The sequence below is a fragment of the Aotus nancymaae genome, unplaced genomic scaffold (genome assembly GCF_030222135.1).
Source record: "Aotus nancymaae isolate 86718 unplaced genomic scaffold, 86718_ANA_hifiasm-v0.15.2.pri h1tg000094l, whole genome shotgun sequence".
Classification (NCBI taxonomy): Eukaryota; Metazoa; Chordata; class Mammalia; order Primates; family Aotidae; genus Aotus; species Aotus nancymaae.
The window spans coordinates 871,888-895,424 of NW_026988509.1; the positions used below are offsets into that span (position 1 = coordinate 871,888).

A 23,537-nucleotide genomic window follows, 5' to 3' on the forward strand; every position below is an offset into this window, starting at 1 on the left:
CCAGAGTGCTGGGATTGCATGTGTGAACCACTGTGCCTGGCCATTTTTAATAACTTTAAACAAAAGAGATGATTCAAGTGTTTTTCTTTGGAAAAACCGTTTTCACCAGCAGTGGTGTACAGAGGCACCCGCCTGTCCCCACAGCCCCGTGCATCCCTGCTCAGAGGCTTTGTGCTTGCTGTTCCCACTGCTGTTCCCGCTCACAAAGTCGCATGGTGCTGTCAGCTCCAGCCTGAGCCCCTGTGTGTCTGAACTCAGCACCTCCCCGAGGCAAGACGGGGCCTGGCTGCTGCCCTTAGTCGGCCTCTGCCAGCGCTCCCTCTTCTCCCCGTCCGTTTGCCGCGCTGAATTGCCGTTTTGTGTATTGTCTGTGCTCGTTTTCCGTGGCATTGTTCTCTTCCCTAGCGTGTCCGCTACGTGGGGACAGGGATTTTGTATTGTTCACCATTGTATTCTCAGCATTAAGGACAGTACCAGGCACAGGCCAAACGCTGTATTGCTTGAATTAAAGAACATTGGAAGAGGACTAACAGCTTAGTCACCAAAGCCCCAGCACCCAAGCGTAATTTTTGTTAGCATTTTTATGTTTTTCCTTTGTCGTTTTAAATTTTTATTTATTTTTTTGAGATGGAGTCTCACTCTGTCACCCAGGCTGTAGTGCAGTGGCGCCATCTCGGCTCACTGCAGCCTCCACCTCCTGGGTTGAAGTGGTTCTCCTGCCTCAGCCTCCCCAGTAGCTGGGAATATAGGCTCCCACCACCACACCCAGCTGATTTTTCTGTTGTTGGAGTAGAGACCAGGTTTCACCATGTTGGCCAGGCTTGTGTTGAGCTCCTGACCTCATGTGGTACGCCTGGTCTCCCAAAGTGCTGGGATTACAGGTGTGAGCCTCGGCACGCAGCCCCGTTGTCTTTTTTGGAGACTAGTTCTCACTCTGTCACTTAGGCTGGAGTGCAGTGGTGTGATCAGGGCTTACTGCAGCCTCAACCTCTTGGACACAAGCCATCCTCCCACGTCAGCCTCCTTAGTTACTGGGACCACAGGTGCATGCCACCATACCCCACTAATTAAAAAAAATTATTTTTTGTGGAGAATAGGATGTAGCTATGTTGCCCAGGCTGGTCTTGAAGTCCTGGGCTCAAGCGATCCTCCTACCTTGGCCTCCCAAAGTGCTGGGATTATAGGCGTGAGCCACCACACCTGGCCTCTTTTTTTTTTAAGGCTTTTGTTATAATGCCATGATTCATTTCTTCCTGGCATTCCATAGTCTCCGGGGTCCTCTGCAGCACCTTCATGTCGGTGGATGCTGCATAGCTGAATTCACCTGGCCTTGTTGGTGGACAGTTTGTTTCCTGATTTTTCTTATAAATAAAAACTTCCCAGCCTATCCTTCTCTGTGAGAGTGTTTACTTGGCATGCATTCCTGAGCATCGCCACTGAGCAGCCCACCTGCGATCTCTAAGCTTGGGTCATTCTATGTTGCCAGAGCGCCTTCTGCTGGGCTGAGCCCCAGGAGGAGCCCGTGTCCCCACGCTGGCCGTTCCTGTGGTCACAGGCTGACTGCATTTGTCTGATTGGGCCTTTCTCTGAGACCGCAGTGATTGGCTGCTTCTTTCAGATCCGCAAGGATGCCATCCGGGCGCTCAACTTCGCGTACACGGTGAGCACACAGCGATCTGCCATCTTTCCCCTGGATGGCGTGGTGCGCATGCTGCTGTTCCAAGGCTGCGAAGAGGCGACTGACTTCCTCACCTGCCACGGCCTCACCATTTCTGACGGGTGAGAGCTGAGCGTGGAACTGCGGGCCCCTCTCTCCTGTTTCCTTTCGAATTCTGATACAGGGCCGTGGGGGGCTGCCTGCCTGCCCCGCTTGGAGAAGGTGTGTTCCTCTCCCGTACAGGTGAACACACGAGGCTCAGAATAGCTGGGGGTGTTCCCAACACCCTGGCTGTCAGCCCATTGAGGGCTCAGACCAAGTTCTTTGTTGACTCGAAAATCAGTCCTTTTCATGAGTTGTCAGCGAACCTAAAGATAAAAGTTAGGGCTTCTTGTTTGCCTTGAGTGCCTTTGCCAGCTGGCAGCAGGCAACCTCTGACAGCTGGGATGGAGGCACTGCAGGCCAGGCCAGAGTCTTCTCTGCTACTGAGCAGAGTGTCTTTTAAGACCAGGATGAGACTCAGAGACCCACTGTCAGACACCGGCAGCTTACCCTCCACACCCACTGCTGGGGCCCCACCCTGCCTCCTGCACCTCCTCACCTGCCCCCGGCCTGCCTCCTCCTTCCCGGTCTGCCCTCACAAAACAGGCGGCTTTGGGTGAGCCAGCCAGGAGGCAGGAGTGAGTCAGCGTGTGTCTGTTAACTCGCTGGGCCCAGTGGTTCCGGGGACCACAGAGGCTCCAGGACGGGTGGCCATGGGACCTGGGCCTCTGCTTTCTGTCCTTTACACATGGCTGTGGGACGCCTGACAGCTTGCAGCACTCGGTGGGGCACTGAGGGCAAAGCTGCCTTCTTCCCTGGTGACGGCCCTCTGGTGTCTTCTTGTGGTCTGGGTAGCTGTGTGGAGCTGAACCGGTCTGCTTTCCTGGAACCAGAGGGATTATCCAAGACCAGGAAGTCGGTGTTTATTACCAGGAAGCTGACGGTGTCCATTGGGGAAATTGTCAATGGAGGGCCATTGCCCCCCGTCCCTCGTCACACCCCTGTGTGCAGCTTCAACTCCCAGAACAAGTACGTTGGGGAGAGCCTGGCCACAGAGCTGCCCGTCGGCACCCAGAGACCCGGCTCGGACACAGCAGGTGAGTGAAGCCGCAGTCGTAGTGAGGGGACTAGCTGCTTTTTCCTGCCAGGACGCCTCCCAGGAGCCTGAGCATCTGTCTTGTCTTGGGCCCAGGGCTGTGGTGCTCCCTCATGCTCAGAGCTCACTGGGAGTGCACCGAGGGGCCGTGAAGCCTGGCTCCTGGCTCCCTCACCTCCTGGGGCTTGTCTTTCACCTGAAGGTGGACGTGTCCCCTGTGGTGTGTGTCCCATGTGGCTGCTCTTCAGGAGGGCAGGCCAGTTCTCAGGGTCACTGTGGGTGGCCTGGGGCTGTCCCTGCACAGACCTTGGTCTCCGTGGTGCCAGGCGCCCTGTGTCTTCAGCGCCGTTTCCTCCTGTGTGTTTCCTTCCAGGTGGAGGGAGAGGAGAGGAGTGTGGCGCAGAGCCAGATGCGCCCCTGCCCGGTCTCCCGCAGCCTCTCCCTGCCCCTGCGCCCTCGCCAGTGCCTCTGCCTCCCATCCTGGCACTGAACATGTCCGCGGCGCCAGGCCTCTTCCAGCCCCCTGTGCAGCCTGAGCTGCCGCCTCCAGAGCCCATGCCCGTGTACTCTGATGAGGTAGGGACTCTTCTAGGTCATTGTGCACTAGTGTCCTTGGTCTCCACTCCGGGGGGTGGGCTGTGGTGCCTGGTCTCCAGAGAGTCCAGGGAGGGGTCTTGCTAGAGTCAGCCAGCCTCGGGTGGCAGGTCTGGGGCCCGCCATCCAGGCCCAGCCTGGAGTCCCATCTTCATCTTGGGAGCTTCCTCTCAGCACTGGCCTGAGCCCCTGTGTGTCTGAACTCAGCACCTGTCTATTCCTGACAGGATCATGGGCAGCATTGTACGCCTTCATGGGCATGGCCTAGGTGTGGGTGTGCCCCCGGCGGGGGTGGGTGTGTCCCTCATGGACATGGCTGAGGGTGGGTGTCCCCCCCGATGGGTGTGGCCTGGAGTGGATGTATCTTCCTGGTAGGTGCTGCCCCGGTATGCCTGGCCTGAGAGTGGGTGTGTCTTCCTGGTGGTCATGTCTGGGGGTTGTGTGTCCCCACTGTTGGGTGTGATCTTGTCCCCTTTGGGTGTTACTTGGGAGTGGGTGTCCCTACTGATGGGTGTGGCCTGGGTGGGTGTGTCCCCTGTGGGCATGGCTTGGGGTGGCTGTGTCGTCTGATAGGCGTGGCCTTGGGGTGGATGTGTTTTTGTTGGTGTGTGTGGCCTGTGTGACTGTGCACCCTGATGGGCCTGGCCTGGGGTGAGTGTGCCCCTTGATGTGTGTGACTGCAGGGTGGGTTTGGCCCCTGACCAGTGCCTTACTGTGGAGTAGAGCCTGTTAACTCTATGGTTGTGGAACTGGCTTGTGCCACTCTGGCTGCTTAGGGGCAGGCACTGGGCGCCAGCCCCTCTTGGGATCGGGGAGTCCTGAGTGGGAGCATAAGAGTGGCCACAGAAGCGGAGGCTGCTCAATGTAGATTGGAGATGTCTGGGCCAGGGTGCTCTGTGGCCATCCGCTTTCCGTTTGCCAGGGGACACTTTTCCTGCAGCAGCCTAGCTGACCCTGTGTCAGGGGTCATGTGCTTTTGTCACCAGATACCTGCAGACTGTCAGTGACAACATGTTACCCAGGATTTCTGCCCTGGGTGGGACGTTCCCTTCAACCCCATGCTGGTCTCTCCACAGGACCTGGAGCAGGTGCTGGATGAGCTCATCCAGGAGGCTCTGCAGGGGGACTGTGAGGAAGTCGGCTCTGCAGGCGCTGCCTACGCGGCTGCTGCTCTGGGGTGAGTGGCATCTGGTGCTCCCCTCCTGCTACTCGCGGTGGGGAGCTGCGCCCAGTCCTCTAGAAGTTTCCTCTACTAAAGTTGCCTGTGTTTTGGAGTCACGATGCAATAAGTCATTGCCAAATACAGTGTCATGGAGATTTTCCGGTGGCTCATGCCTGTATTCCTAGTGCTTTGGGAGGCCGAGGCAGGTGGATCACCTGAGGTCAGGAGTTCAAGACCAGCCTGGCCAACATGGTGAAACCCCCATCTGTACTAAAAATATGAAAATTAGCCAGGCGTGGTGGTGGGCACCTATACTCCCAGCTACTTGGGAGGCTGAGGCAGGAGAATCGCTTGAACTCAGGAGGCGGAGGGTTGCAGTGAGCCAAGATAGTGTCACTGTACTCCAGTCTGGGTGACAGAGCACGACTCTGTCTCAAAAAAAAAAAAAGCCGGGTGTGGTGACTCTCACCTGTAATCCCAGTACTTAGGGAGGCCAAGGTGGGAGGATCACAAGGTCAGGAGTTTGAGCCAGCCCGACCAACCTGGTGAAACCCTGTCTCTACTAAAAATAAAAAAAGTAGCCGGGTGTGATGGCAGGTCCCTGTAATCCCAGCTTCTTGGGAGGCTGAAGCAGGAGAATCGCTTGAACCCAGGAGGCGAAAGTTGCCATGAGCCGAGATCGCACCATTGCACTCAAGCTTGGGCAACAGAGCAAGACTTTGTCCCAAAAAAAAAAAAAAATTTCCCCTCCATTTATTCTTCTCGTTCAAGATGGTTTTGTTATTTGGGGTCTCCTGAGATATCTGAATTTTAGGATGAGTTTTTCTTTTTCTGCAAAAAGTGCTGTTGGGATTTTGATAGAGATTGCATTGAGTCTGTAGATTGTTTTGGGTAGTATTGTCATCTTTTTTTTTTCTTTTTTGAGATGGAGTCTCTCCTTGTTGCTCAGGCTGGAATGCAGTGGCTCGATCTCAGCTCACTGCAACCTCCGCCTCCTGGGTTCTATCGAGTCTCCTGCCTCAGCTTCCTGAGTAGCTAGGATTACAGATGTGTACCACCATGCCTGGCTAATTTTTTAATATTTTGTAGAGATGCCTTTTGCCATGTTGTCCAGGGTGGTCTCGAACTCCTGGCCTCAAGCGATCTGCCTGCTTCAGCCTCTTAAAGTACTGGGATTACAGGCGTGAGCCACCACACCTGGCCAATATTGTTTTAACAATATTAAATCTTCTAATTTGAGAATATCAGATGCCTTTCCATTTATTTAGGTCATCCTTAATTTCTTTCAGGACTGTTTTATAGTTTTCACCATACAAAGTTTTTGCTTCCTTGGTTAAATTAATTAATTAATTAGTTTATTTTTGAGATAGAGTCTCGCTTGGCCAGGCTGGTCTGGAACTCCTGACTTCAGGTGATCCACTGCCTTGGCCTCCCAAAGTGCTGGGATTACAGGCATAAGCCACTGTGCCCGGCCAAGTTTTAAATTTTTTAGAGGCTGGGTCTCAGTTTGTTGCACAGACTGGCTTTGAACTCCTGACCTCAGCCTCTCAAAGTGTTGAGATTACAGGTGTGAGCCACTGCACCCAACATTTGTTGAAGATTTGTTTTTTTCTTTGAGATGGAGTCTTGCTCTGTCGCCCAGGCTGGAGTGCAGTGGCACAATCTTGGCTTACTGTAGCCTTCATCTCTCAGGTTCAAGTGATTCTCCTGCCTCAGCCTCCCAAGTATCTGGGATTACAGCTGCTTGCCACCAACGCCAGGCTAATGTTTGTGTTTTTAGTAGAGACAGGGTTTCACCATGTTGGCCAGACTGGTCTCGAACTCCTGACCTCAGGTGATCCACCCACCTTGGCCTCCCAAAGTGCTGCGATTACAGGTGTGAGCCACCATGCTCGGCCTTGTTGAGGATTTTTATATCCATATTCGTGAGGAATATTGGTCTGTAGTTTTCCTCTTTATTCCTTTTTTTTTTTGAGCCAGGGTCTTACTTTGTCGCCAAGGCCAGAGTGCGGAAGCACAATCACAGCTAGCTGCAGCCTTGATCTTCTAGGCGAAGCCATCCTCCCACCTCAGCCTCCCAAGTGACTAGGACCACAGGCGCGTGCCACTATAACCTGGCTAAGTTTTTATTTTTTTGTAGAGATGAGGTCTCCCTGTGTTGCCCAGGTTAGTCTTAAACTCCTGGGTTCAAGCAGTCCTCCCACCTCAGCCTCCCAAAATGCTGGGATTATAGGCGTGAGCCACGTGCCTGGCCAGTGTCTAGCTTTCCTCTAGTGTCTCTGGTCTGTCTTTGGTATTAGGGCAATGCTGGCCTCATAAAATGAGTTAGTAAATGTTCCCTCCCCCTCAGTTTTTGAAAGGGTTTGAGAAAGATTGGTGTTAGTTTTTCCTAAGTGTTCGATAGAATTTACCAGTGAAACCTTCTGGTCTTACACTTTGCTTTGTTTGGAAATCTCCTTACTAGTTACAGGACTGCTGAGATTTTTCTGTTTCTTCACGAGTCTGTTTTGGTAGATGGTGTGTTTCTAACAGTGGGCTTAGTTTGTATGCTGACAGCCAGACACGCACAGGCTGCTATCCCGTATCCAAAACGCTGGGACGACAGTGTTTTAGATGACAGATACTTTTGGATTTTGGAATATTTGTATTATATCTACTGGTTGAGTATCTCCTACCTAAAAATCTGAATTCTAAAATGATTCAATGAGCATTTCCTTTGAAAAGCATGTCATGCTGTGCTCAAAAAGTTTCAGATTTTGGAGCATTTTGGATTTCAGATTTTTGGATTAGGGATACTCAAGCTGTGTGTTTTTTTCCTTGTCAATATTAGACACTTACTGACGTGGCTTTTTTACTCTGACTTTGAATGCTACCCCCTTTGCTCTGTGTAGTGTTTCTAATGCTGCTGTGGAGGATTTGTTAACAGCTGCAACCACAGGCATTTTGAGGCACATTGCAGCTGAAGAAGTGACTAAGGAAAGGGAGCGAAGAGAGCAGGAGAGGCAGCGGGCCGAAGAGGAAAGGTCGGTGTGTCGTGTCCATGCAGCAGGACAGGAGATGTGTGTGGACCAGGAGAGAATGGACCCTGGCCGGGAAGCCCTTGCTCTTGTGCACTGTGCTGCCATTCAGCCCCTGCTGACCCTCTCAGTGCCCTCATACACTGGAGCCCAGGGAGTGGGTGGAGGTCCCCAGGCCATACCTACCTGTGAGCAGTGGCCTTCCCCAGCCAGGAAAGGCAGGGGCAGGGAGGTGGTGTCGGGAGCTGGAGTCGGGGTGGCCTCCTGGCTCAGGCAGCACAGCTCCGTCCCTGTCTGCACGGCTGGGGAGTAGACCAAGCAGCGCTTATTTTTATTCTGAAACATTACCCTTGTGTATTCTCTTCCTTGTAGGTTGAAACGGGAGAGAGAGCTGGCGTTAACTGAGCTGAGCCAGGGCCTGGCTGCAGAGCTGATGGAACGGGTGATGATGGAGTTTGTGAGGGAAACGTGCTCTCATGAGTTGAAGTAAGTGAGACACTGGTGCCTTGCTGTGCCAGGAGACTGAGGCTGTGTCTCGAGCCACTGAGGATGGGCTATTGGAAATGTGCTTTCTTGTTTAAGCTTTGATTTTGTGACCAAATGTATTTGATAGACATTCGACAAAGAGAATTTTATTACAAAAAATTCTCTTTTATACAAGGGTTACCACCACATGACCAGCGTCAGCCATCCTTAGTAGCCACTGGCATTTATCAGATATTTGACACACTTCCAGTTGCAGGTGTCAGATACTGCTGATGAGAAGATTTTCTGGTCGGTTGTCTGCATGGTCATTCACAAATTCTAAGCCAGGCATCTGTAGTCCCAGCTCCCGAGACTGAGGTGTGAAGATCACTTAAGCTCGGAAGGTCCAGGTAGTGTGCAGTGATTTCACCTGCAGATGGCCACCGTGCTGCAGCCTGGGCAGCGTAGTGAGACTCTGTCTCTAAAATAATTAATTAAAAGTTCTGACTCTTTTATTAAGATAAAGGTTTCTTTCTTTCTTTTTTTTTTTCTTGAGACAGAGTCCTCACTCTGTCACAAGGCTGGAGTGCAGTGGTGTGATCTCAGCTCACTGCAACCTCTGCCTCACGGGTTCAAGCGATTCTCCTGCCTCAGCCTCCCAAATAGCTGGGACCACAGGCCCATGCCACCACGCCTGGCTAATTTTGTATTTTTAGTAGAGCTGGGGTTTCTCCATGTTGGCCAGGCTGATCTGGAACTCTCGACCTCAGGTCATCCGCCCGCCTAGGCCTCCCAAACTGCTGGGATTACAGGCGTGAGCACCGTGCCTGGCCAGCTCTTGAACTTTTAAAGCAAGCCTTCAGTGTCTGTGGGCCCTGAGTGCAGTCTTCCATGCTGATCGCCCTGTTTCTCAGGAAAGCAGTAGAGACAGACCAGAGGGTCCGCATGGCCCGTTGCTGTGAGGATGTCTGTGCCCATCTCATGGACTTGTTTCTCGTGGAGGAAATCTTCCAGACTGCAAAGGAGACACTCCAGGAGCTTCAGTGCTTCTGCAAGTATCTGCAGCGGTGAGTCCTGTGTCCCTACAGGCAAAATCCACACACAGGGAAGAGTCTTTTACCAGATTCAAAATGTATGAGCCATCAATTCCTTTATTCAGTGGTGAAAGGATCAGGGAAAATGTTACAGCAATGAATACCTAAAATGGACTCTAATTGGATTATATTGGGTTTCAGAAATACTTGATTATGTTCGAAACACACACACACACACACACACACACACACACACACACACACAGTATAAACTAAGGTGAAAAGTCAGGAATTAGATTGGGGTGTGGTGGCTGCTCTGTATTTCAGCAGATACTTACAGGGTGCCTGCCATTTGCCCACGGCACTGGATGCTGGGAGATGGCTGTGAACAGGCCAGATCAGATGATGGCTCTGTGCACCAGCAAATGTGAATTCTCAAAACAGGAGTGGTGGGAAAAAAGCAATTAATAGGGAATATACAAATACTGTATATTCATACCAGATCGCTTAGTTTGGATTTTTATATAGTGGTATAACCCTAAAGAAAAGGAGGAAAATAATGATCATAATCTCAGCATAGTGGTTACTTTTGGGAATGGGAGGGCTGCCTCTCACGGTTACAACGTCTCAACTGGATGAAAGTGCATAGGTGCTTGATTATTTATTAATCTTTAAACGGGGCATATCTGTGTTCCGTGTGTTGTATGATTTATTTCACAGTAAAATTTAAAATAAGTAATAGTGTCCTCGACAGTTCTAACAGTATAGAAGGGAGTATGGGGAGAAGTGAGTCTCCCTTCCACAACAGACCTCTGTCCATTGTTCGAGACAGCAGCTGCTTGTGAATCTATCCAGAGACTTTCTGTCCTTTCCTGTGGCTGTCGGCACAGGTGGCCTCCTGACCCCTGCTTTGCTCTGAGCCTTTCTGTGCTGCATCTGATAAGAGGTGGAGGACTGGCTGTAGCAGCATGTTGAGCTCTCAGCATTGCCAGTGGTGTTGAGGTCAGTGCGAGAATGTACCAGTAATGACCTTCCTCGTCCTTGGTTGCTGGACTTTGATGTGGCTCTCCTTTTAGCTCTGGCAAAGAGTGTCACAGTGACTCTCCTTGTACAGACATTTCACCCGCTTGCACACAGGCATGTGTATCTAGAGATAAATTCCTGTCAGTGGCGGCTGTGGGTCAAGGGATGTATGTATATCTTTTTTTTTTGGACAAGAGTCTCCTTCTGTCGCCCAGGCTGGAGTGCAGTGGTGTGGCGTGATCTCGGCTCACTTCAACCTCCACCTCTCGGGTTTAAGTGATTCTCCTGCCTTAGCCTCCTGAGTAGCTGGGACCACAGGCACCTGCCACCAAAGCCGTCTAATTTTTTGTATTTTAGTAGAGATGTGTTTCACTGTGTTGCCCGGGTGGTCTCAGACTCTTGAGCTCAGGCATTCTGCCCACCTTGGCCTCCCAAAGTGCTAGGATTACAGGCGTGAGCCACCGAGCCCGGCCAGGCGCATGTATCTTAGATCTCTCTCTGCAGGGTGCAGCCCCACAGGGTCTTGTGGGTATTCTTTTGTGTGCAGTGACGATAGATCGTAGAAGAGAAAGACACAAGGACACAGAGATAAGAATTCAGCTGGGCCCAGGGGACCACTGCTACCAGGGGGTGGAGTCCAGCAGTGGCCCCGAATGCCTGGACTCACTGACATTTATTGTATACAAGGCAGGGGGACAGGGCCGGAGAGGGAATTATCTGACATGATTGCTAGGGGTCAAGCAAATCACTTTCTTAAAATATGGGGGGCCACATGGGCGCAGTTCAGCGGGTCACGTGGGTACAGCACAGAGGGCCCTCCCTCAGGTAGCTGCTGCAAGGAGGGGAGGCACATAGGTCAGTATCTTTCGATGCACTTATCAGAGGGATCAAAGGCTTTTAGGAGTCCTCTATTCTAAGAATTTACAAGAGAGCATCGGGTGGGAAAGTGGACCATGAAAGTGGACAAGGACAGTGACCGTCGGAGCACAGCACCACGGAGAGGGTTTAAGCCCCTGATGTCCGTTGGCAGGCTGGCTAGTGTCAGACCTTCCTTAAGAGCCGGCAGAGCAGAGTTTTCTCTGAACTCCTCAGTGAGAGGGAAAGTGCCCCTCACGGCCTGCTAAGTAACGGGCGCCTCCCCAGGCACTGGCGCTACCGCAAGGCTTTTACTCTCGCCTCCTGATCACTTCTCACAATGTCCCTTCAGTTCCTAGTTATGTTCTACCCTGTTATTTCTATAGTATAAGGCTAAAAACGGTCCTACACTGTAATACTAAAGGGAAAGTTAATAATAGAGAATAATAATGTAATAAGATTGACTATGTAGTTAATTATGTTTGATATCACTGCTATGTCTAAGTAATCATTTATGATGCTGGGACAGATGTGCCTTCAGTTTCTTGCCATGGCACCTGGGCAGCTTTCTCTGCCAAGTCGGCCTCCAAAGCGCATTCGGCGTTAGTTCTTACATCCAGTAGTTTCGTCGCTCACCACACTCATTTGATGTCATTCCTTCCCCATGCCCGAGTTGTGTGTGTTTGTTTGTTTGTTTGTTTGTTTATTTATTTATTTATTTATTTATTTATTTATTTATTTATTTCTTGTTGGCCAAGTCAGCAACATGCCTGCGTTTTAACTCCAGTTTGTTTATTGGTTTGAAGACCTTGAAAACACTCAGTGACGATGTGTTCTTGTGTCCCCCAGGTGGAGGGAAGCTGTCGCAGCCCGGGAGAAACTGAGGCGCCAGATGCGGGCTTTCCCTGCCGCGCCCTGCTGCGTGGACGTGAGCGACCGGCTGAGGGCGCTGGCGCCCAGCGCAGAGTGCCCCATTGCTGAGGAGAACCTGGCCAGGGGTCTCCTGGACCTGGGCCACGCAGGGAAATTGGGCATCTCCTGCACCAGGTGAGCATCAGCCGGAGGGTCCTCCGACAGCTCAGCCAGGTGGCGTCGCCTGTCTTGGCGGCGAACCCAGCGGTGGACCCGGCCCCCTCCCCAGCTGTCTCACTGCTCTCCGCAAACATGCTGGGTCCAGCTGTGGCCCAGCACAGGCGTGTGCTCTGCCGCTGGCTGTCCTGCTGCCACCCCTGTTTCCTTTAGGTTGTTGCTCACCTGTCACCTGACCACCCTGGTGAGACTGCAGCATACACCCCACCTCAGCCCCACCTGGCGGCATTTGCCCACAGTGCCAACACCTCCCACGTGCCAGGCCGGCATTTAGAGATGCTTGAAGGGCAGGATTTATTGCTGAATCTCCCACAGCCAGCACACAGCAGATACTTAATTGATATTTGTGGAATGAAGGAATCCTCTTAACCCGTTTCTTTTTCTTTTTTTTTTTTGAAATGGGGTCTTGCTCTGTCGCCCAGGCTGGAGTGCAGTGGCCGCGATACTGGCTCACTGCAACCTCCGCCTCCCGGGTTCAAGCGATTCTTCTGCCTCAGCCTCCCGAGTAGCTGGGACTATAGGTGTGCGCCACCACACCCAGTTAATTTTTTGTATTTGTAGTAGAGACCGGGTTTCACCGTGTTAGCCAGGATGGTCTTAATCTCCTGACCTCGGGATCTGCCCACCTTGGCCTCTCAAAGTCCTGGGATTACAGGCGTGAGCCACCATGCCTGGCCTGTAACCCATTTCTTTAGCAGAAAGTTTTTTTCAATCTCCTGGGTACTCCCCAGGGGACACTCACTAGCCAGTCAGTACTTTTCACTAAGCTCCTGTGGGGACACTGTCATTCTGCCTTCCTTTGCAGGTTAAGGCGGCTCAGAAATAAAACGGCTCACCAGATGAAGGTTCAGCACTTCTACCAGCAGCTGCTGAGGTCTGTCATGCCCCACCCTTCTGTGTCGCCGGTACCCTCCCCGTCGCCGCCCCCAGCCTCCCAGTCTATCACACTGACAGCCATTCATGCCTCTGAGGTCTCTTTGCTGAGTTTCAGACATGGTTTCTAGTTTGCAGTTCAACCTCTGACCCTGATTTTTCCCCACCCTGCCCCTTCCTGCTCATAGGATGTGTGTGCTGCTCCTGCTAGGGTCTCACATACTGGCTAACCCACGGTGGTCTTTTCCTTCCAGTGATGTGGCATGGGCGTCTCTGGACCTGCCGTCCCTTGTGGCCGAGCACCTCCCTGGGAGGCAGGAGCGTGTGTTTTGGAAGCTGGTGCTGGTGTTGCCGGATGGAGAAGAGCAGTCCCCAGGGAGTCCTGGCAGGTCAGGTTTTCCCCTGTGGGATTTCCAAGAGGTGGAGTGGACGGGGGCAGAGCTGTGGGCCAGGGCCGGGTGTTCCTTTTATGTCTGATGGGAACTCTGAAGCATAGGTTTAATGTTTTAATGCTTGGATTTACAGTCTGTTTTGCTCAGGATTTTAAGTTGAAACTTTAGATTTGATTATTTCCATTTTTATTCCATAAACTTGGTGTATTAGTCCGTTTTCACACTGCTTTAAAGAATTATCTGAGACTTGGTAATTTATAAAGAGGTTTAATTGGTTCATGGTTCCACAGGCTGTACAAGAAGCATGGCCGGGGAGGCCTCAGGAAACCCACAATCATGGTGGAAGGCGAAGGGGAAGCGGGCATGGCCTACATAGCCGGAGCAAGAGGAAGAGAGAGCACAGTGGGAGGTGCTGCGCACTTTTAAACCACTGGATCTCATGAGAACTCACTGTCATGAGAACAGGAAGGGGGAGATCCACCCCCGATACAGCACCTCCCACCAGGCCCCTCCTTCAACACTGGGGATGACAGTCCAACATGAGATTTTGGGTGGGCACACAAATCTGAACCACGTCACTTGGCAACAGTATTTAAAGCTGTGTTAAGGTATTGATAGACCTGCTTTACTTTAGACTCTTCGGTAAGATAGTTTATAGTTTGTTTACTATAGTTTCATTTTTTTCCCATTCAGAAGAAACTTTTGGCATTTAAATAAAAAAAATTGACACGGTCTTACTTCCTGTAACTAAAATACAGAAGTCTTTTTGAGACAGAATCTCGCTCTGTCGCCAGGCTGGAGTGCAATGGCACAATCTTGGCTCGTTGCAACCTCTGCTTCCTGGGTTCAAGTGATTTTCCTGCCTCAGCCTCCCAAGCAGCTGGGATTACAGGTACATGTCACCACACCCAGCTAATTTTTTTTTTTTTTTTTTGGTATTTTAGTAGAGATGGGGTTTCACCGTGCTGGCCAGGCTGGTCTCAATCTCCTGACCTTGTAGTCCACTCGCCTGGGCCTCCCAAAGGAGGAGTGAGCCACTGCACCTGGCCAGAAGTCTTTTTTTTTTTTTTTTTCCTGGTTTTTGAGCTGGAGTCTCACTTTGTCACCCAGGCTGGAGTGCAGTGGCTTGGCTCACTGAAGCCTCCGCCTCCTGAGTTCAAGCAATTCTCCTGCATTAGTCTCTTGAGTAGCTGGGATTACAGGCGCACACCACCATGCCTGGCTAATTTTTTCGTATTTTTAGTAGAGACGGGGTTTTACCATGTTGGTCAGGTTGGTCTCGAAATCCTGACCTCGTGATCCACCCGCCTCAGCCTCCCAAAGTGCTGAGCTTACAGGTGTGAGCCGTTACTCCTGGCCAAGAAGTCATAGTTTTGAAGCAACTACAGTCTCTTTCTTCTGAGACAGGGTCTTGCTCTGTTGTCACCTAGGCTGGAGGGCACTGGTGTGATAATGACTCCCTGAAGCCTCGACCTCCTGGCCTCAAATGACCTTCTCACTTTAGCTTCCTGAGTAGCTGGAACTACAGGCGTGTGCCACCATGCCTGGCTAATGGTTTTTCTTTTTTGAAAGGTGGGGTTTTCACCATGTTGCCCAGGCTGGTCTTGAATTCCTGGGCTCAAGCAATCCACGTGCTTTGGTTTCCCAAGGTTTTGGGATTACAGGCGTGAACCATGACGACCGGCTTACAGTTTCTTTTTAAGATAGCTTTATTGAAATGTTATTCACATACCATAAACTTCACCCATTTGAAGTGTACATTTCAGTGATTTTTAGATATATCCACAGGGTTTTGCCACCACCACTGTTAAATTTCACTCAAAAAGAAAGCCCGTATTCTTTTTTTTTTTTTTGAGATGGAGTCTTGCCCTGTTGCCCAGGCTGGAGTACAGTGGTGTGATCTCGGCTCACTGTAACCTCTATTTCTCGGATTTAAGCAATTTTCTTGACTCAGCCTCCCAAGTAGCTGGGATTACAGGTGCACACCACCCAGCCTAATTTTTGTATTTTTAGTAGAGATGGGGTTTCACCGTATTGGCCAGGCTGGTCTTGAACTCCTCACCTGAGGTGATCTGCCTGCCTCGGCCTCCCAAAGTGCTGGGATTACAGATGTGAGCCACCATACCCAGCCTGAAACCACTGATCTGCTTTGTTTCCATAAATTTTTGCCTATTCTAGACGTCTTGTATAAATTGAATCATATAATATGTAGCCTTTTGTGAATCGTACCTTTCCCCTATGGGATGTTTTCTAGACTTTTCCACGTTGAAGCATATGTTAGTGCTTCATTCTTTTCTGTGGCTGAATAATACTCCATTATGTGAGTATACCTTATTTATCCATTTATCGGTTGATAGGCATTTGGGTGGTTTCTACTTTTTGGCTACTGTGAAGAGACTGCTATGAATACTCAGGTGTAAGTATTTGTGTGGACATGTGATTTATAATTCTCTTGGTTATATAGCTAGGAGAAGGATTGCTAATTGTATGGTAACTATATGTTTAAGTCTTTGAGGAATTGCCAGACCTTTCCATGGTGGCTGCATCTTTAACATTCCTACCAGCGATGTATGAGGGTTCGAAGTTCTCTGAACACATTTCTAAAACACCATTATCTAATTCCAAAATACTTTTTCACTTAAAAAGAAATCCCAGGCAAGCTTGGAACACATGCAGTAAGGAAAAAGAAAGAGAAAGTCATGATGTTCATCTCATAGTACAGCTGAACAAAGAAGAGTGTTGTGGCATTTTCAAAATATTTAAATGGCAATTCATTTTTCCTTTTTTTTTTAATTTTGAGACAAGGTCCCACTCTATCCCCTAGGCTGGAGTGCAGTGATTCGATCTTGGCTCCCTGCAACCTGACCTCCTGGGCTCAAGTGGTCTTCCTGAGGAACAGACTATAGGCACGCACCACCATGCCAGGCTAGGTTTTGTAATTTTTTTTTTTTTTTTTTTTGTAAAGACGGTTTTGCCATGTTGCCCAGGCTGGTCTTGAACTCCTGGCTCAAGCAATCCACCTGCCTTGGCCTTCCAAAGTGCTGGGATTACAGGTGTGAGCCACCATGCCCAGCTGAGGATTCATTTCTTAAAATAGCTGTCTTGTGATTTGCTAAGTTCATATATCACTTAGGAATTCTTAAGGTCTCAGATGTGAGAAATTTGATCCATAAAAAATATGTATTTCAAACTCTAGGGATGTTTTCTGTTGCTAAAAATCTTAATGCCTCAGAATCTTAAGTCACATTAGAATGAGCCGGTTCTATGAGTGCTCCCTCCTGCTCAATTAAGAACAAGTAGAAGCCAGGTGCAGTGGCTCACAGCTGTAATCTCAGCAACTGGGCAGGCTGTGGAGGGATTGCTCGAGCCTAGGAGTTTGAAGCCAGCGTGAGCAACATCTGTGTTGTACTAACAAAACTTAGCAGAGGATGGTGGCCCGTGCCTGTAGTCCAGGCTACTGAGGAGGCTGAGGCAGGAGGTTTGCTTGCTACAGTGAGCCGAGTTTGTACCACCGCACTCTACCCTGGGTGACGGTAAGACCCTATGAACAGGTAAAGATGATTGCTCCATTTTTAAATGACAGCCTCTTTTGTGCAGGTCAACCTCATAGTAAGATTTGGTAACTTTGGACCTACATCTGTGTGATACTTTTTTCTTTTCCTGGAAGTCTTTATAATTCACATTTAGAATTGGATTCTTAAGTGTTTTTCTTTTTTTTTTTTAATCTATAGAATTCTGGCAAATTGGTTGAAAGTCAAGTTCATGGGAGATGATGGCTCAGTGGATGACACGTGCAGCGATGCTGGTGGGATTCGGACGCTTTCGCTTTTCAACTCGCTTAGTGGCAAAGGGGATCAGATGATTTCTGTAAACGTGTGTATAAAGGTGAATTATAATTGCTTTGTGTTTACTTCTATGTTTTCATTACTTTCACTTACTCCAGGATATCACTAGAATCATGCAAATACTATTTATTCCCTAACGTGGTTTTGAAAGACTTTGGGAGGCTCAGAAGCAAGTATTATGTCTGTCATTTCTAGTGTTTTTTAAAAATTATTTTTTTAAGCCAGCCAAATTTAGCAGTGGGCAGTGCACCCAGCCTGCTTTTTTAATTTTTCTATTTTAATACTATATATTGAGTTTCCTAAATGTAATCCGTATACAAAACTTTAAAAAAAATGAGGAAATGTAAAAGAAATGTAAAGATGATAAGAGCCATCCATGCTTTTGCTGTTCTGAGGTGACAGTAACTTCTTGGTGCACATTCTTCCCTTTCCTGTGATTACAAAGTCATATTTCATCTCCTGGAAATTAGTTTACTGTTCCTGTTACCTTCATTTTCATTTTTAATGAAAGTAACGCTTCCATGTACTTAAAAACAAGTCAAATAACGCCACGTGATTTAAAATGAGACACAGTAGCTCCTCTCTCCTCTCAACTCCTTTCTTCAGGGCCTCATTTTTCTCATGTTTCCAGATCACACACTTAACAGCTGTTTCTCAGTTTGTCCATTTCAGTGTTCTCTGCTGACTTCCCATTAATATAAATGTATTAGTTACCTATTCCTAAATAACAAATTACCTCTAACATAGCAGCTTAAAATGACATCTGTTATCAGATTTCTGTGGGTCAGGAATCCAGGTGGCGTCACTTCCTTGCAGGCTGTGGCCAGAGACTTCCTCACTTCCTGCCACGTGGGCCTCTCCCCAGCTGACAGCATGGCAGCTGGCTTTCATCAGAGTGAGCAAGAGGTGAGCCAAGCTGGAAGTCTGAGTGCCTTTATAACCTACACTTAGAAGTGACATCCTGTTGCTTTTGTTGGCTTCTGTCCGTTAGCAGTGGCCAGGCCCAGCTCACAGGGCAGGAGATCACACGTGGGCACGGACACCAGGTGGAGTCGGGGACCTCGTGGCTGCTGCATACCACACTAGGTGCAGAGTGGCCTCCTGTGCCGTCATCCCAGTCAGCCTTCCACGTCTTCCCAGGATGGCTACACTGTCACTTTGTGAGCCCACTCCAGCGAATGGGCTCTGTGACTCTATTCGCCTCAGAACCAGTAGTGTTCTTTCTATGACCACAATTATTTTTTTCCTGCAAGAACTGGAGTTGCCTTATTGTCTCACTTAACATAGTTCTCTTTATCGCTTTGATTTTTACAGGGCGGGGTGGGGGGGTTGCTGTGTATATCTCGGTAGTTTTCCAAATGTTCTGTCACTTCCATATTCCGATCCATCCATATTCCCTGTGTCCTGGAACCCTCATCTGTGGGCTGGTCTCCATCCAGGCAGCATGTGCCGTCATGCCATCATTGCAAGCACATGTCCCTGCTCCTCCACCTGGAAGCTCTGTGACCTTGGGCAAGTTCCCTAACGTCTCTGCCACCTATGTATGGATAGTTACTTACTGTCCTGTTTTACTCAGCAAAGCCAAAAGAAATTGCCCAAGCCTGCGCAGGTGCTGTGTGCTGGAGATGCTCATCTGGCTCTTGAGGACGGAGTGAGTCTGCACACGCAGACTGCATAGGACAATGCCTGGCACAGGCCAAGTGCTTGCTCAGTGTTGCCATTAGCAGCAGCTGTGGTATTTTTTCTTGGTTCAGCCCCTTGTTGGATGGTACATGTCATGGGAGGGGAATTTTCTGAGTCCTTTCCCTTATAAAAATGATTTATTATTATTTATTTTTTTTCGAGACAGAGTCTTGCTCTGTCGCCTAGGCTGGAGTGCAGTGGTGCGATCTTGGCTTGCTGCAACTTCTGCCTTCTGGATTCAAGCGATTCTCCTGCTTCAGCCTTCTGAGTAGCTGGGACTATAGGTGTGTGCCACCACGCCCGGCTAATTTTTTGTATTTTTAGTAGAGATGGGGTTTCATCGTGTTAGCCAGAATGGTCTCGATCTCCTGACCTCGTGATCCGTCCACCTTGGCCTCCCGAAGTGCTGGGGTTACAGGCGTGAGCCACTGCACCCAGCAAAAATGATTTTATTGACAAAATAACTTAGGCTGGGGGAAAGAAAAAAAGATTTATTTTATTCTTGTATTTGCTTCGTAGTTTAGCTACGTTTGTAAAATTATAGGTAGGAAATTACTTCCCTGGCCGTACATAGTGGGTTACACCTGTAATCCCAGCACTCTGGGAAGCCAAGGTAAGCGGATTGTTTTGAGTACAGGAGTTTGAGACCATCTTGGGCAATGTGGTGAAACCCTGTATAAAAAATACAAAAATTCGCCTGGCACGGTGGCCCACGCCAGTAATCACAGCACTCTGGGAGGCTGAGGTGGGCGGATCACACGAGGTCAGGAGTTTGAGACCAGCCTGACCAACATGGTGAAACCCCGTCTACTAAAAATACAAAAATTAGCTGGGCGTAGTGGTGCGTGCTTGTAATCCCAGCTACTCAGGAGGCTGAGGCAGGAGAATTGCTTGAACTCGGGAGGCGGAGGTTGCGGTGAGCTGAGATCGGGCCATTGCACTCCAGCCTGGGCAACAGAAGCAAGACTCTGTCTCAAAAAACAAAAAACAACAAAAAACCCCAAAATTATCTGTTCCTGTAGTTCTTGGAGCTTGGGAAGCTGAGGTGGGAAGACTGCTTGAACCCGGGAGTTCGAGGCTACAGTGAGCTGTGATCGCACCGCTGCACTGCAGCCTTGATTACAGAGGGAGACCCTGTCTCAAAAAAAGAAGAAAATTATTTCCTTTCAGTTTTGCTCCACTGTCACCTAGCGTCCACTGTTGCTGTTGAGGTGGAGTCTGAGACTGTTCCTGTTCCTTTCTGTGTGCCCTGGTATTGTTTCTCTCCAGAAGCCTTTTTTCTCTGTTCATGGCATCCTAGAACTTCACTTTGTCATGCCTGGCACTGGACTTCCTTCTCTGTGCAGGGCTTAGCAGTCATGTTTTTATGACACTCACAGTTTATTTATTTTTTTGAGATGGAGTCTCGCTCTTGTTGCCTAGGCTGGAGTGCAATGGCGCAATTTTGGATCACTGCAACCTCTGCCTGCTGAGTTCAAGCGATTCTCCTGCCTCAGCTTCCCGAATAACTGGGACTACAGATTCACGCTACCATGCCCGGCTAATTTTTGTATTTTTAGTAGAGACAGGGTTTCACCATGTTGCCCAGGGTGGTCTTGATCTCCTGACCTCGTGATCCGCCTGCCTCGGCCTCCCAGAGTGCTGGGATTACAGGTGTGAGCCATCATGCCCAATCTCTGTTTTCTTTTCTCTCTTGAGCCTCTGTTAGATAGATGTTAGACCTCATCATTTGATCCTTTGAGTTTCTTATCCTTTCTATCCTATTTTCAATCTTACCTCTTCCTACTATGTTCTGGAAGATTTCCTTGACTTCATTTTCCAGTAGTTCTACTGATTTTTTTCTTCCATATATATTATTTCCTCTTCTTACGTTGACTTTTTCATAGCATCTTATTTTTTGGATGCATCATCTTATCTTTTTAGGGTTTTGGGGGTCTAAGTTTTCTTCAGTTCATGCATTATCTGGTTCCTTTTTTTTTCCCCGCCCTCTTCTGTTATTCTAGTTTATCTCTTTTATGTTGGAGGCTCTCCTCAGATGCCTTACCCAAGGCTGTCTGTCTATAACTGAGTGAGGCCCTACAAGGCTGGCGAGGAAGTTCTGTGTTTGGGGTGGGGTGGGAGGTAGTTAAATGGAAAGCCAGCCTTTTCGGAGGGACTCCCAGATGTCTGGATCTGCGTGTCTGGTCCCTAGACTGTTCAGGCTTTCTGGAAAGAACTTGTGCCTTCTGCTTCCTGGAGAGCTGCTGGTATTCTCAGGGTAGGGTCGGGAGTGGTTTGACACCGAGTCCCTTCCACTGTGCCTGATCACGCCCCTGTGTCTGGATCCTCTCAGGACTCCTGTTCAGGGGCCCGGGGGACTGGTTGTGTATAAGGTTGCCTGCAGTGGTGGGTGCCTATAGGGCCAGGCTCTGAACTTCACCTTTGGCTCCTGGTGTCTGCAGGGCCTGGATATACAGGGCTTTTGCAGGCTCAGTCAACCTGGCTCCCTCCACACCCACAGCTGCAGCCTTTAGGTGTGGCTTCCTCTGCTTCCCTGACCCAGAGATTGGACCCATCTGCTTGCTGCTTTCTAGAAATGTATCAGAATCCCTCATCTGCTGCTGGCTTGCCTTCCCTCTTTATGTTATTATGGGCTTAAAGTTTTGTTTATTTTTGTAGAGATGGGGTCTTGCTATGTTGCCCAGGCTGGTCTTGAACTCCTGGCCTCACACAGTTCTGCCTCGGCCTCCTTATGTGCTGGGATGACAGGCATGAGCCACTGTCTAGTTTTAACTGTTTTCATACCTGTTTAAGGTTAATTAAAATTCTAGTAATATAGTCAAAACACAATTCTAGCTGGAGACTAAATTACCTGTTGAACTGGCCATTTCTTACACTAATTCTGTTGCATTAATTCCGTTGTTTTTGTTACTACGAATTTAAAATATGAACATGGGCAGGTGCAGTGGCTCACGCCTGTAATCCCAGCACTTTGGTAGGCCAAGGAGGGCTGATCACTTGAGGTCAGGTGTTCAAGACCAGCCTGGCCAACATGGTGAAACCCCATCTCCATTAAAAATACAAAAATTAGTTGGGCATGGCTGTGGGCGCCTGTAGTCCCAGCTACTCGGGAGTCTGAGGCAGAATTGCTTGAACCCAGGAGGCAGAGGTTTCAGTGAGCTGAGATTGTGCCACTGTAATCCAGCCTAGGCGACAGAGTGAGACTCCGTCTCAAAAAAAAAAGAAAAAAATATGAATACGTTTTCTATCTGAAGGTCAGATATAGAAATTATTTTTCTAGGGCGATTGTCCTCTGGATATATGAAGAAAGAATGTTATTTGATACTTCTTTTAAAAAGGAAGTCTGAAGCTGGGCTTGGTGGCCCCTCAAACCTGTAATCTCAGCTACTCAGGAGGCTGAAGCAGGAGGACTGCTTGAGCCTAGGAGTTCAGGACCAGCCTGGGCAACATAAAAAGACCCCCTTCTCCAAAAAAAAAAAAAAAAAAAATGTTGGAGGGGTCTTTGCTAACAATTAGATTTAGGGAAAGAGGTGCCAGGAATGAAAATAACTGCAGGAAGTAAGACAACTGTAGGGTATGCCCAGCTGTGCCCTTGGAAGCCTGTCTGGAGTGCAGTCAGTATTTAGCGCATGGAGAGCTTTGGCTGCACTTGCTCTGGGGCAGATGCGTCACTGCTGATGTGTCCTGTGGTGCGTCTATCCTGATGATCTTGATGCGCTTGCAGGTGACCCATGGCGCCCTGAGTGATGGCGCCATTGATGCCGTGGAGACGCAGAAGGACCTCCTGGGAGCCAGTGGGCTCATGCTGCTGCTTCCCCCCAAAGTGAGGAGTGAGGACGTGGCAGAGGAGGACGTGTACTGGCTGTCGGCCTTGCTGCAGCTGAAGCAGCTCCTGCAGGCCAAGCCCTTCCAGCCTGCACTTCCGCTGGTGGTTCTTGTGCCCAGCTCAGGAGGGGATGCCATTGAGAAGGAAGTAGAGGAAGGTTTGTGAAGGAAGTCTTGTTTATGAACCAGCATTGTTTAATAAAGGGGTGGATGCTTGGTCTGAGAATGGTCCAGTAGTGTGGGGTCTGGAATCACTGAGACAGCGACCCTTATAGGACTGTCCACTGCAGGACTGGGGTGGTCAGCACAGTGAGTTGTGTCAGCAGGTGTGCTGAGAGCAGAATGTGTGTGACCTTCATCTCTTTCTCTTAAAGGTCTGATGCTGCAGGACTTGGTTTCAGCCAAGCTGATTTCAGATTACACTGTTACGGAGATCCCTGAGTCCACTAATGATCTACAGGGTTCAACTAAGGTAAGCCTTCACCATTTTTAACGGTCTGTCAAGGTATTTTGATTTTTTTCCCTTTTGCTGTATCTGGAATTGAGCGTATATTAGCATTTGTGTTTTTCTTAAGACAGAGTTTTAATTTTTATTTTTATTTTTATTTTTTTTGAGACGGAGTTCCGCTGTTGTTACCCAGACTGGAGTGCAATGGCACGATCTCGGCTCACCGCAACCTCCGCCTCCTGGGTTCAGGCAATTCTCTTGCCTCAGCCTCCCGAGTAGCTGGGATTACAGGCACGCGCCACCATGCCCGGCTAATTTTTGTATTTTTTAGTAGAGACGGGGTTTCACCATGTTGACCAGGATGGTCTTGATCTCTTGACCTCATGATCCACCCGCCTCGGCCTCCCAAAGTGCTGGGATTATAGGCGTGAGCCACC

The 23,537-nt window shown here is 49.3% G+C and overlaps 1 protein-coding gene across 2 annotated transcripts in view; it reads left to right on the forward strand.

Moving 5' to 3' along the window:
- The window catches only part of LOC135271865 (germinal-center associated nuclear protein-like), a 190,296-nt gene that overhangs the window by 155,623 nt on the left and 11,136 nt on the right, over positions 1 to 23,537 (forward strand). For both annotated transcript variants that reach the window (XM_064369885.1, XM_064369884.1), the window contains 13 exons: positions 1,619 to 1,779; positions 2,555 to 2,796; positions 3,169 to 3,371; positions 4,466 to 4,566; positions 7,443 to 7,574; positions 7,941 to 8,054; positions 8,948 to 9,100; positions 11,795 to 11,992; positions 12,840 to 12,908; positions 13,162 to 13,296; positions 17,031 to 17,184; positions 22,552 to 22,810; positions 23,027 to 23,124. In XM_064369885.1, the coding sequence (XP_064225955.1) occupies positions 1,619 to 1,779; positions 2,555 to 2,796; positions 3,169 to 3,371; positions 4,466 to 4,566; positions 7,443 to 7,574; positions 7,941 to 8,054; positions 8,948 to 9,100; positions 11,795 to 11,992; positions 12,840 to 12,908; positions 13,162 to 13,296; positions 17,031 to 17,184; positions 22,552 to 22,810; positions 23,027 to 23,124 (2,019 nt within the window). The remainder of the gene's footprint in view (positions 1 to 1,618; positions 1,780 to 2,554; positions 2,797 to 3,168; positions 3,372 to 4,465; positions 4,567 to 7,442; positions 7,575 to 7,940; positions 8,055 to 8,947; positions 9,101 to 11,794; positions 11,993 to 12,839; positions 12,909 to 13,161; positions 13,297 to 17,030; positions 17,185 to 22,551; positions 22,811 to 23,026; positions 23,125 to 23,537) is intronic.